The sequence below is a fragment of the Mercenaria mercenaria genome, chromosome 8 (assembly GCF_021730395.1).
Source record: "Mercenaria mercenaria strain notata chromosome 8, MADL_Memer_1, whole genome shotgun sequence".
In the NCBI taxonomy this organism is placed as follows: Eukaryota; Metazoa; Mollusca; class Bivalvia; order Venerida; family Veneridae; genus Mercenaria; species Mercenaria mercenaria.
In genome coordinates this window covers 59,017,351-59,032,261 of record NC_069368.1, presented here as the reverse complement: position 1 = coordinate 59,032,261, position 14,911 = coordinate 59,017,351, and the positions used below count along the sequence as shown (strand labels likewise).

Sequence of the window (14,911 nt, the reverse complement as noted above, 5' to 3'; positions counted from 1 at the left end):
TATTGAAACATTTTGTAAAATCTCGCACTTTTAATATGTTTGCTAAAATTATGAGAATACAAGATTTAAGTGAAAATCTGTTTGATGCCGTTACAAGAAACATCATTTGTTACATATTTCGTTGGCATAAATAATCAAGACACACAACCCTTTTATTATTCATTAACAGTCTTTTATTCACAATATTGACAATATAGAGAAAAGTTACGGCAAAACAAATATATTGCATCTAATACAAAGATGTACAGTTTACTTCTACGATGTGTTATGAAGATAAAAATTTATGAAAATGAAAACGTAGGATTCGGTCAGATATTTTCATAGATTAAGTTTTAACCTTTACCCTGCTAAATTTCTAAAATGGACTGGTCAGTCATTCAATTTAGGCAGTACCACTTGTCATTCAAAGGGGTGCTCACTGAAAATTTACTGACTGAATAGCGAACAGTGCAGACCATGATCAGACTGCACGGATGTGCAGGCTGATCATGGTCTGCACTGGTCGCAAAGGCAGAATCACTTGCTTCCAGCAGGCTTAAGGTTGAGAGTTTTATATGATATGCTAGATATACAGTTTTATAGCTGAAGGCACATTTGTTCTGGTACTCGCTTCTTCTTGGTCTGAAAAGATGAAATATAACAACAGTTATAAATCGTTAGGTGATATTGAAATGCAAAGCACTACATGAAATTTAGGTCATTTCTACAATGCAATGAATCGTATACTTTTATATACCCTGGTGTTTGTCCATAATTTTACAAATAAGGAATCTGAATGACCCGAGAGGTTGCACTTGCTCGTAACAGTTTCAAAGTAAAAAATTCCGATCAATAAATTCACGAACATATTGTGTCTAGTAAATTGTTTTACTGTTCTGGAATTGTTCTTAATTACACTTACCGCGTTTCATTATAAAACGTACAATGACCCCCTCCAAAAGCCTCCACATTTTTCAGTTTTTGCACCAGCACAGTTATAATTGCATTCGCTGTCATCTTTCTGTTTGTAGTCGCTGATATTATTTCCACAAAAACATTGACTGGAGTACTGAAAACAGAATTAATTCACATATAAACTATTTCTTGGAAATGTTTATGTACTGCTGCGTACGTTACTCTAGGTTTTTGCTCAGTTATCAAATGACCATGTTTCTGTTTTAATTATATAATCCCTTTTCCAATGATAAATAAATTCTTATAGAAACAATAAAATGTTGGTTGTGGCAATTTTTAAGGACAGTCGAGCTTTGTGTTTGTGTGAAATTCAACCATAATTAACACTAACTAGGAGCTTGGAACGCTTGGAACGGTAATAAATCAACTCTCATTTGTTTTCTAAAAACGTATCATTACACGTAATAGTGAAAGAACAAGAGGCAGAATTTTATAAACCTGTGTTAAAGCAAATCTTTTCCCGGCGTACTTGCAGAATTTGAGGCATGTCTTAGTCGTCATCTGGCTACTACTGGTGCTTGGACCTTCAAGAATTCTGCTAGGCTTGTCAACGAAACATCCAATATAGTCTGAAATTAAAGTCATCCATGGTTTGCGTTTTAAGATAAAACTCATGCATATTCATTCTAACATTAATGTATCTATCAGACAAGTTCTGTTCTGATCTTTGCTTTCACAGAAGTTCCTTTTATATTTGATTTGTACGAACAACGTGTTTCAGATTTAGAGAATTCGTTTATATAACATGTTTTTCTTGTTCTGAATTGCATGTTGAATGAATCAATCATACAAAAATATCTTGGTAACAAGAATGAACAGGTTCAAGAAGCTTGAAGATAAAAGATGTTGCAGTTGCGAACTTCTTTTGTTTGAAAGTTTAATATAACTTATTATTTATTTCTTTTTTGTGTTTTACAAACTTTGTACGCTGTACTATAGACATACACAATTTGTCATTTCAATGAATTACAGTATACCACGCATTACAAATATTTCATAGAACTATGTTAAATGATATATAACGCTCATCAAATTTGCATGTAGTTTTTTTTCTGCTTGTAAAAAGTGACAGTCACGCTCGATTTACGAGCATGTATTTACTAGATATTTTAACCAGCTTTAAATAAGTACCACTATAGGAAGCAATTACTTGAGGAAATAAATATATTTCCTTACTGTTTGTTGCGTACACGGATATCTTCCATGTTCCGCCACACTTTTGGCTGGAATCTCCTGCACAGTTAGTAGAACATGCACTGTCAGCAAGTCTTCTGTAACCTCTTTTTAGTCGTTCACCGCAGAAACATTGGTGCGCATACTGAAAACATAATAAAACAAAAAATAGTTATAACGGAATAAATGTAACTTTATATACATAATTCATTTTAGGCCGACTGTGAGGGAATGTCTACAACTTATACTAGTCACTCTCGACAACTCATTCCTGATGGAATCCATCGCCACGAGGGTATGAGAGAAAAGGCCAGTTTCCGTTTTAATGCTGAGCGCCAAGCAAGGGAGTTACTGGTACCATTTTTCACGTCTTTGGTATGACGCGGCCGGGGATCGAACCCACGACCTCCCGCACTCGAAGAGGACGTTTACCACTAGGCTATCGAGGCGGGAATAAATATAACTGGTACAAGGACAACAAATCATATGAAACTCTTTCTATAACATGCATTCATGATCTTAGTAACATTTCACTAACAGAAAGGAAATCAGAAAAATTTCCTTCTTTTCTGTGTTGATCTATTTTATACATTATAGAACAGTTTTTTTTATATATTTAAATTCAGTCTTGAAATAGGCAAACAGATACAGATTTTAATTTATCATATGTTTTGAAGACCTGTGATTTCTTTGTTCGAATTCGTTCAATGTTGAATATTTCACAAATGTATGCATTTAGTTAGGGAATATATGACACATAATTGCGATAAAATTATGTCATTATGTATATCAAAGTATTTCTCATGCGATTAATTTATGACATGTTTTTCAGTGAATTATCGAAATATTAGAGTAGAATGTAGGTGGTGTTTTCACTGTGAAAAATATCAAAATTTTTATATATTTTCACAGGTAAGAAACTATTAAATTGATAAATCTAGCCACAACATGAAATAAAAAGAAGTCGTGATAAGTGGCAGTTGCAAGGGTCAATGCTAAATCTTGCGCTAAAACATTTTCAGGAAAAAAATAAAATATCTATTTATTGCTGAAATGTTTTAAGAAAAATGCGCACATTTCCTGAAAGTATACAATATTATCGTGATACGAAGCTATCTCGTGGCATAAATGTGCCACCTTAGATAACAGAATGGTCTTTCAGTCAAGGAAATTTGTATAACAGACAAAGCTTTTACTCGCAATATAAAATATTCTTAATCACGAACAGAAAAATATTGTTAAACTTGTTATTTCCTTCAGACGTAAAAGAGCGACAAGACGAGGAAATGGACGAAAGACGATACGTAACGTGTCTTACCTCAACGCCGCCGAAGTTGACGCCCTCGTAACTGCAAGTTTGAACGCATTTTTCCACCGTCATTCTACCATCAGAAGTATACTTTCCTCCCAAAATTCTGTTGCTTTTGTCTTCGTAACATCCAACATAATGGTAAGCTGAAATTATAACTAAATACTAGTACTTATTTTCATGCTATCTCTGGTTATTCGTTCCATTTTTTTTTATTGTTTATTTATTGACTTCATCTGTATTGTCTTTACAAGCTATATCCAGCAAAATTAAAAAATGCAAAAGCACAGATCTGTTCTGAAATAAAGTTCTTACCGTAAGTAGCTGAAGCATATACAACCAATATAAATGCTGCAATAAAAAGTCTTTCCATCTTTCTTCTTGTACACGTTTTAATATATTTATCCGCAATAATTCAATCGCATTGGAGTTGTATACAGCTAAAGTTTATATACACTCTTATATAGATCCCTAGGATCCTGTTTGGTTTGATTGTGACCTTTGGGAGTTCAATTTATAGATTCGTCAGCCGAGTAGGGAAATCCGCATGAACCATTCGCATACTTGTAACCCGCAATTTATTGCTACTTTCTTGTTATCTCGTAGTAGGCTTACTTTACTTTCTTCGTCCAACATTTCTTTCTCCATTTTTATACGCCCGTTTCGAAAACGGGATTATTATGGGAACGCCCCTGACGGGCTGGCGGCGTCCACAGACTTTGTGCGGAGCATATCTTCTTCATGCATGAAGAAAGTTTGATGAAGCTTGGCACAACTGTTCACCATCATGAGACGGTGTGTCATGCTCAGGTCCCTTCTTCAGAATAACTTCCCTTTGTTGTTATTATAAATAGCTTATATTGTAACTTTTTCATTTCTAGTCGTAGTGAAAAATCGAGAACACTTTTCTGTAGTACAACATGCATGTTACATCCAATTTTGAGCTTTATTTTGACCTATCTCTATCTAGTAAGGATTTTTGTGTGGACTTAGATTTTTTTCTGGATTTTTTTATAGATTAACTTCCCTTAGTTGTTACTATAAATAACTTACATTGTAACTTTTTTATAATTGACCGTAGGGAAACTCAAGACCACTTTTCTATGGTACAACACAGATGTTACTTTCATATTTTATGTGTATTTTAAAGTATCTCTACCAGGTAAGGATTTTTTTGTGGACTTAAAAAAACAAGAGAATTACAATAATTACTAAACAACCAAAAAAAAAAAATAAAATTCCATTTGCAAATACAGGTGCTAGTGTAAAGAAATTTGCTGTGATGAGCGTATATTGTGACATTCTGGCACTCTTGTTGCTTTCTATTAACCTTCATGCATTTATTTTCGCAAATCAGTATCATTCTATGCTTTCAAAGAAGTTTCTAACAGGTTTAATTAACTATCATAACAACAGTTCGTAATACCTCTCATGAACAGACTCAATAAAATCGAGTCTTCTAGTGTTTTAGAGTGGTTGCGTTCTATGCATTCATGGGTCTTCTTCTCGACTATATTGTCATGATATTCCAAGCCACTCTACTTTAACAAAGGTATCACTAGGAATTGCTCATTCACGTTTAATATTACAGAAATTCATTTTGTTTGAAATCCTTTATACTTTCAGAGAGCTACAAACTTTTAACGAATTTTGGAGTTAAAGGAAGTTAGTGTTCGAGCAATGCACATTATTGCTGAGGATATACATACGTAATAGTCTAATATCTGTTGAAATTTCAACTTGTAATCTTACAGTTTTTAGACCAGTTCACTCAACAGTGAGAACTCATATTCTGAAGTTTACCATTCGCAGTAAATTCGATTTTGTATGGCAGAACATTTCCAACTTTGCCTTTTGAATTGTTAACTGTAAAACTAAGCTTCATTTCCAATAGCGAATTATAATTTCAAGAACTTTTGCAAAACAGTGTGCGTTTTTTTTTCGCAATTTGAGGTTTAAAATAAAAATTGATATTTTAAATGATACTTTATCCGACGAAAACCAGAATGGAAACCATGCAGAGGATGTCTTTGAGAAAAAAGTGCTTAGGATGCAAAAGGTACACAGGAGTGCAACTATACTGATTAATTAATGAGATTGTATAAGTGCCATAAATTCATAGCTTGTATTTATTTTACAATTCCAATTACGAATTCCAAACCGCAAATTGTAAGACAGCTAAAAATTGGTATTTTCCTGTGTTACGAAATTTTGGATGCGACAGCTTGGAAGGTCAAGTTCACTGTTGTAATGGTGGTAACTTTAAATTAGCTCTCGAAAAAATCCGTAAATGTAACATTTTGAGGTATATAGGACTACCACTACTGTGTGTAAAAATCATTTAAAATGATCCAGGAGTTTTGCTTTTAGTATCTTTTATTGACAATGCTGGAAAATAATAGAAAAACGCAAACATTCTAGTGACTCAGGTGAAACACAGGACGCAAAAACTGCCCGTAATGGCGGCTCACCTGAAAACTTTACTGATTCAATTAAAATAGCAAATAATGTGTTATTGGACGATTGTGTGATCTATGTGGCAACATGTCGACAGTGGAACAAAATAGTATATTTACGGGAGAGGATGATAGATCAATGGGTAGCAAGGTAAATAAAAACGAAAACAATGACTGGAGAGCTCCAGCCAATTTATCACAGTCATTCAAACGAAATTTTACAATACTTGAAGAAAATCAAATGTAAGAACTGGTAGTAACATATATTGTTTGTGACACGATTGTTGATTATCTAGATAGTGATATATATGTACCCGATAATCCTTTACCATGAACTTCTATGGACTCGAGTACAAATTCACATGGTTTAAAGCTTCTAGATCTATATACATCCACGTCTATAAGAATTGCTTACGGACGGCTTTTGGTGACCAGCTGGGTCCTTCACCCATGTTAATACAGCAGGATCTAGTGTAATAGACTATTTACTGCTACATAAATATAACTTCAACATTGTTAACAATTTTAAAGTTGAGGCAGTTAAATGAATGGTCGGACTATGCACCAGTCTCTTTCGATATTTACTGTGGTAACTCTTCCATTAGCAATAATAATGACACAGTCTGGTTTGAAGCATATTGACTTGAATGACCAGTTAAAAGATGAATTTAGAAGGAGATTAATTTCTAAGTTATCAGAGATGAATGATGTCGTAAACACTATCAAACCATATATATATATCATTGTTGGACATATGGCTGATTTGTTTAATACGGTTTCGAACTCTGGTTATTTTCCGGATAAATGGTCAGAAAGAATTAAAGTACCTATAGTCAGGAAAAATGATGTGAACGATGTAAACAATTACAAAGGTATAACACTTATAATTTTCATTGCCAAAATATTTTCAGGTGAACTCAATGGAAGAACTTACTCATGGATAGAAAGTAACGGAATTTTAAGAGAATATCAGTTTGGTTTCAGAATTGAAAGATCTACAGTAGATGCAATGTTTGTATTTAATGCTGTTGTGCAAGAAATCTCAAATGAGGAAGTTGTCATTATTGTGCCTTTGTTGATCTAAAAAAGGCCTTTGACAGTATTTATTTAAACGGCTTATGGCTTAACTAGGTATCAAAGTTAAAATACTAAATATCATAAAAAGAATGTACAGTAAAGTAAAAGCATGTGTACAGGGTTGCAAAACGTATTTAGAATTCTTTAAATGTGCTGTTGGTCAGAACATGGTGAAGTTATGACACCTGTACTTTTTCCATATTTGTTGATTATGTAGAGTTATTTTTGGAAAATAAAGATGCATGTGGTTTGTCTATAGATAAAATTACCTTTCTACTGATGTAGTTTGCAGATGACATGGTAAAACAAATGAGAAAAGAGAAAACTAAAGTTATGGTCTTCAAATAAGGCAACACTAGACAAGATGAAAAAATGGAATTATGGGTGGTGGTGGGGGGATTAACTTAGAAATAGTCAATAATTTTAATTATCTTGGCACTGTTTTTAATTACACTAGACATTTTGCATTAAAGACACTGATTCTGGTATGCAAAAAAAAAAAAAAAAAAAAAAAAAAACAAAGACAAATATCAAACAGGGAATGCCACGCACCAAAAACGTACGCACCACAAAGGTATGTGGCCTATGGTCTGCGTATTGGCAGTAAGAGCCAATATATAAGACTGGACGATTGATAGACTTGCTTCTGTTTATCATATTAACCTACGGTATCGCTACTGTGCAGTAAACCCGTTCTTATCACCTTTATAACGAATTAGAAAACCTGATTAAATTGGGACTAAATAAACAAAGTGATAAAATACAACAGCATATTTATTTTTCAATTAATCAAGCTCTATAAACAATTAAATCTCATTATTGCTTGATTTTAATAAAAAAAATAAAGAAAGAAAATGCATTCAGGCACCTTTTTAAAAATAATGAATAATTCATCTATAAATAAATCATGTGTATTTTGAACAATGATATCAGTTTATTGCTGGATTTTATCATGAAGGTCCATATTTTTTCATTTATTGAAAATGCAACTGTGCGCTTCTTCAATTTCTATTCTAACACGATCCGCAGCAGTTGCTATATAAACATATAGCGAAATCGCCTATACATGGATCTACGATAAAATATAGCTCTTTCATTCCACCCTATGATTGTAGCACGACTGTGAGATTCTACTCTGCTTCTGTTATATACCGACTAAATACTCGACTTTTTCAGTGCTATGTAGTAGTAATAAAAAGTACATCAAATTTTCCGAAACAAACAATTTCTAACTGATGAATTTATTTGTTTATATTTTTACCGTAAGAAAATGTTTCAGCCCGGTAAGTTTCAATACTTCAACACCAGTGCATCTATGTCTGGTCGTGTGTGTAGTTTACAATTTCTGCGTTGTAGGCACCACAAATGTCAACTAGATTCTACTTTGACAGTAAATAAATTATAATTCATGCTCCAATCTTCCAGACTCAAGTGTTTACGTGTTTATATGCCGCCGCAATGTTCTGGCGTGTATGTTTCAGTGCCATCATGTAGGTGACGTGCACTATTTTTAGAAACTGCATATATAAACTTTGAATGAAGTATTTACTTTGATCTCTATATCCGACCTCAGATGTTATTGAAAATAACATTTTTACAGCAGTAACTACTTAATACTTTAATTAAAATTTGCTGAATATCGGAAAATTCCGTTTTATGCAACGCTTTCCATTCGTGGGGAGGTTTTTATAATAGCATATGGCCAGCCGAATGACATATCGAGCTAAAATGTAGTGCTGTTAAATGCGAAGAATTTGCGTGGTTAGAATCGAAATAATAAATATGTTCCAATAATTTTATCAGTTAATAAAATATGGGCAGTCGTTCGGATGCGAATATTAAATCACTCGTGCTACGCACTCGTGATTATTACGCATCCGAACTCCTGCCCATATTTTATAACTGATAAAATATAGGCACATATTTATTATTTCTTAAATAAAATCCAACAATATTCAATTTTTCTGTTTTTATTTTGTTACTTAGTTAAAAAGATCATAATTAATTAATAATTGAAAAAATGCTTGTCATTTATCTTATTGAGTTTTAAATAATTATTTCATTTTTCATTAAATAAAGGTGTGAGTTTTCTAAAATGGTGAGAATTGTCTTGATGTAAGAATGATAATTTAATTGGTCAGGACATTACCCAATAAGAATGAGCAATTACAGTTAGTATATTATCAATTAAAATAATTTTGTGTATAATCTGAAAAAAAATGCATTTCGATCAGTGAAATATATAGCACTGAAAATAACCAATTATCTTGCTAGTTAGTTAGATATAGACGTTAGAAAGTTAGATTTTTGTGCCCTACCCCCATGAGCGGTGGGGGCATATAGATTTGGTCTTGTCCGTGCATCCGTGCATCCGTCCGTCCGTCCGAAGTTCGTGACGCGCCTAGCTCGAAAAGTATTTGATATAAATTGATGAAACCTTGCATGAGTCTTTATCATGATATGAACTTGCGCACCTCCTATTTTTCGTCTGGCTCCGCCCCCTATTTTCAGAGTTATGGCCTCTGAAATAGTCAAAAATGCACATTTTCACCTTGTGACATGCCTAGCTCAAAATGTATTTGATATAGATTCATGAAAGTATAGGGCCTAGAATAATGAATCCTTTTCATAAGATGTTTGTTGAGGCTATACCCCATTAAGACTGCAAACATTTGAATTATTGCTCCTTATTTGTGAGGGGGGGGGGGGGCACACCCTGTGTCCTACATACACATTCTAGTTATGATGAAAAATGTGTTAACTACTTACTCTTTGTCGTGAGTACATCAAGTCTTCACTAATTCCATGTCACTACTTACAAAAACAACAAACAAGAAATATAGGATACAGGTCTTATTTTTTGACAGAATTCCAATGTACAAAAAATACGAATATATTTGTCTTGTGATTTGTCTTGTATTTTCATCCCTGTTCTACTAACTCCTTTCAACCCCTCCCCACCCCCTTTCTACCCCGTACCCCCCATCTATATCTTGCATAAAATTTAAACGTACTCGTTGGATTTTCGAAGTAACCAGTGTGTAATATTTTTCCGTTACAGCTTCCTTTTGTTGTGGGCCTACGTTGCAAAAGCGTGGCTCTTAGGCTGTGTTTGTAGTGTTTTGTGCTTCTGAGAAAACTACCCTTACCTATTGTCTTTTGTAAATGCCAGTTGGTACGATGTTGTGTGATGTGGTAATAATCGATCTGTAGATGTGGGGATAAATGCTTAAATCTTTATCTTTGTACACCACTCAGACTGAAAACATACTATTAAAATTTCAGGCAAAAATACAATCAGATGTTCAAATAAAAATTTAAACAGTATAAATGTGTTTTCTATTATGCCCCGAATGAAACAGAAAAATGCAATAACATGAGTTCATCTCATCTAGAATAGTTAAGCAGCATATATGATGGCCACTCAGGTCTCTCTCAGCTTCTTTGTACAACGAAAAAATCAAAACTAAAGTAGATATTCTTTACAGTAAGAATCAAAATTTTTAATATCCAAAACAAAACTAAAACTAATTTTCCTTCTTATATCTATTTGTTAAACATATTTCGGCTCAACGCGTTCATCAGTAACAACAAAAAATTCAAAATATAAGGAAAACTAGCTGAAAAAAAAGATAACGACAATTTCCATTTGATAATGAAAGAATAATTTTTTTTATCATAAAATATATGTATACAAAATTAAATGCTTAATTGTTAACGTTACATTTCTAAATGTAGATAGAGTCGGACATGAAGAATCCAAAATATTTTATATATAAGATTCAGCAAAGCCAAATGTTAAATGTATATATGCCGTTAATGTTCTAATGAATAATGCTCGACTACTTACCCAGTAGTAGTAATTATCAAGAAACTGTTCATGCATACAAATTCATAAAATATATGGATATACATTCAAAATAATCTCCTGGCGCAAATTTGTAAGAAAACTAGCAGTAATAACAATCACAGTGCTGAATATTTAGAAAACAAACAACATAAAGAGCAACAGTATGATCTCTACAATGATAATAACACTGACCCACATGATGATATTGAATATGATAAATCATTCTCCATCTTTGAATTAAAGGTCCATTACTAAGGGAAAGTGAGTTGGCAATTTTTTTCATAGCCAGTGCATAGACTTCTGCAAGACACTAAATAATGAAGATTGGCAGGTCAAAATTTACAGAAGGTCTTTGGAACTCAAAGAAATGTATGTGTATTATGTTGAAATTTCAATGAATCGACAGAATAACCCCCAAGGTCTTTTTAACTTTCTTCATACTTCATAGAAAAATAATTGTACATATACTGCGATTTATTTCGAATTTCTACATACCAACTTTCATTTTCCAATAAAATGAAATAGTTTCTGTGCTTTTTAAAAGAAATTAAAATGTTCACTTTCCTTAGTATTGGACCTTTAAATATGGCCATTAATCAATGCAATAGCTCTGCCTCAGGCGAAGATGCGATTCGTTATGATATGATCAAAACCCTACCGTTAAATGCCAAGAAAAAACTGTTAAAACTATATAACCAGTCTTGGACAGAAGGCACCACCCCAGAAAGCTCGGGCGAGGCCATCATAGTACCCAGTAAGGAAAAAATAACCCTGCTTCATATCGCCTCATCTCCCTAACGTCGACCCTCTTTAAGGTCATGCAAAGAATGATAAAACCAAGACTGGAAACTTACATTGAAAATAAGAATTTGTTCTCCCCGTATCAGTCAGGTTGTAGGTAGGCCCATTCGTGCGTAGATCACCTCCTTCGTTTCGAATCAGACTGTAAAGAGGCCCATCTCAATGGTTACTACCTACTTTGCATATTGTTAGACCTAAGTAATGCATTTGATAGGCACTGGAATAAAGAGTCTCTTCTCAATACAATATCTCTGGGCATTAAGGGGAGAATGCTTACATGGATCGCTAATTTCCTGAAAGGCATAAAAATTAAAGCAAATGTCAATGGTCAAATGTCGGATACAGTGGAACCCGACAATGGCACACCCCAGGGAAGTGTGATTAGTCAGCTGATCTTTAATTTTATAATGAACACATTAAACACGGCTATAGATCCACACAACAGTCTTCCCCCGGTGACCGGGCCGAACTCGCCCAGTTTGTAGATGATGGCGCCACATGGGTCTCCTCACCAAACCCACCCAGCACATTACTAAAAGGACAAAAGGTCCTCAAAGTCAAGAACAATGGAGTAATGAATGGGGATTTACCATCAACCCTAATACGAGGGTTGATCCAAAAGTAATGTCACTGCGTCGATAGTGAGCTTATTCATCCGAGTACAACAATAAAAACAAATAAAAATGTACAAACATTCAATTCTGTTCATATGTTAAAATATTTATTTCCGGCGTCTTTTCGTTTAAAATGCATATGAATTCAAAAAAAAAACCACTGTCGCTATGTCGCCGCACGCTAAAATATTACTGGTTCATTAATAAAACTGTCAAATTCAGCCACTGATTTTTATCAAAAATACGTGCTGAATCATATGAAAATTTTACAACGTGACATCACGTATCCCAACCGTTTGTTATTGAAATTTAATTGACGTCGCCGCTCGTTGAAAATATCTATGCAGTGTTAACGCTTGTTTATGTTGAAAGCAAATATGCTGTTTTGCGTTTTTGTTTTAAATTAAGAAAATCACCGTTATAGGTCATGCGTACGATAAATAACACATATGGACAAGAAACAATGAAAAGGAAACTAGTAAACAGGTGGTATGAACGTTTCAGGACTGGCGATGAGTCACTAGAGGATCGCCAGAGAACCGGAAGACATGTGATTTTTGCGCCGTTTGATTTTGCATTTTTTCCTTGTCTGAAAGATAAACTTCGAGGGGTCCATTTCCAGGACCATGATCATTTGAAAATGTTTGCAAAAATGTATTTTCATCTCTTTCAAACGATTGGTATATAGCTGCCTCCGTATATGGACACGAGCACTGTATAGAAAATCAAGGACGATACTGTGAAAACGAATGAATGATAGCAGTCAGTAAGAAACGTCGTCTCGATCGCTGCAACTTTGCCTTCCGTATATGTCGATATCTTCAAAATTATGCAACATATCTTTTTTAGGCAATATTGCAAATAATAAAGGTACTTCGGTATGCATTTTTGTTTATTTCCTTTCATTATACACGATTTTACAGCTACAGTGACGTTACCTTTGGATCAACCCTCGTAAAACCCAAGTTTTGATGGTGTGCTGGCAGCCATATCTTGAAATACTGACAAAATCAAATAAAGCAATGGAGACTCAACAAACGTCGCCCTGCCCGAACGTCGCCTTGACAAACGTCGCCAATTCAAATGTCACCCAACCAACGTCACCCATCCGAACTTCGCCACCCCAAATGTCGTCCTGCCTAATGTCACCGCGCCAAAAGTCGCCCCATCTAAAGTCACCCCGTCTAATTACGCTCCGATAAACGTCACCTCGCCAGCGTCACCCTTTAAAACGTCGCTCCGTTTGACTTTATGGCCCTGGTTTTGTATGTCATGGGCCGTATAATAGAGGACCTTTACGAGTGTTGAAGTAACTGCTTGGATAACGTTTGATATGACATTTGCCCAATCCCCTTACCTATGTGTAACACAGGGGTCTAGTGTTTACTTGCAAAAGTCCAACTCAGTGAGGCATGCATAAAATATTTTTCCAATGAACAAAGTTTTAGCATGGACACAAAATTAGACGGACGGGCAGGCGGGCGCAAACACACAGTCATGCATAATATTGACTCTAAATTTTCTCAAGAAAAGGTTTTGTAATTTTAATGATACACATCGTGTCACTGAGGGACTCACGGACGGATTGAAAATCGGAGTATAGTGGGGAATTTCCTCTAGATACATTTCATAACGGACTAATAAATATATCATAACAAATAAATCTGACTGATTTTTGTCTCCAATATAATCAACAACGTCATGTCATTCTGGAAGACGGAAAGACGACGTTTTGCAAGGTGACGTCCAGCGGTGTGACATTCGGCAGAAAGAATTTGTCGGGGCGATGTGTGGCGGAGCGACGTTCGAAGGGGCGCTATAACCATCTTGTCATTATGCCACTGCATAACACAAATGTATGAGGTATTATAAAGTATATATGCAATACAAGTGAATATGAGTTTTTTATTATGTAAACATATATTTATTTTTTGTATTACATTTCAAACGTAAAATATTTTAATAGAATTGTCGAACAAGAGGATCAACAGGCTCCAAAGCTAAAATAGTGGAATTTTGTTTGTGCAATATCCAATATACACGTAGTTCATCAAAAGCTGTAAAGGTAACCACATGTTATTAGAAGGTGGCTGCCTTATTCGGAGTTATACCAGGAAGTTTTCCTCGTCCAGTATCACAAACTACGTTGCAAAAGTATTGGTGAAAAATTACTCTTCACAAAAGTTTGAATGTTCACAAAAACCAAATGACAATTTAATCAATGTATTTATCTTAACATGTACATGGTTTCACAAGAGACATTATGCACACATATAATGACGACTACTTGATGAATTTAAAAAAGTAAAAGGTACGGGTAGTATTCCAGAAAGCACAGAACACACTAAACACAACCATAGAGCCATGATCGCAAAGTAGGCCCGCAACAAAATAAAACGGTAACGGAACAGTAAAGCAGACGGGTTGCGTCAAAAATCCATCAACAAGTATATTTTAATTTTATTACACCTCACTTTTGTCTACAATGATAAAACCCCATTAGACGATAAAGAGATATTGTGACTATCAGCGCATTTTTTCAACCTTTTTGACACGTGACCAAGTGAAAGTGACTGTCAGATCATGTGACAGCGCTGATAGTTTGAATGCCATATAAGGGCAAATAACTTCTTCAATTTGCAAATCATAAAATGGTTGCCTCCTTTATACACATATA

At 34.4% G+C, this 14,911-nt stretch overlaps 1 protein-coding gene across 1 annotated transcript; it reads right to left on the bottom strand.

The window, feature by feature from the left end:
* Positions 1 to 214: 214 nt before the first annotated feature.
* LOC123566283 (uncharacterized) lies at positions 215 to 3,866 on the bottom strand. The gene is made up of 6 exons (XM_045360232.2): positions 3,752 to 3,866; positions 3,446 to 3,582; positions 2,131 to 2,272; positions 1,393 to 1,523; positions 902 to 1,048; positions 215 to 621 (listed from the first exon to the last, which is right to left on the bottom strand). The coding sequence occupies exons 1-5, from the start codon at positions 3,807 to 3,809 to the stop codon at positions 911 to 913; spliced, it is 606 nt and encodes a 201-aa protein (XP_045216167.1). The 5' UTR covers positions 3,810 to 3,866; the 3' UTR covers positions 215 to 621; positions 902 to 910.
* Between the last annotated feature and the right edge of the window lie 11,045 nt (positions 3,867 to 14,911).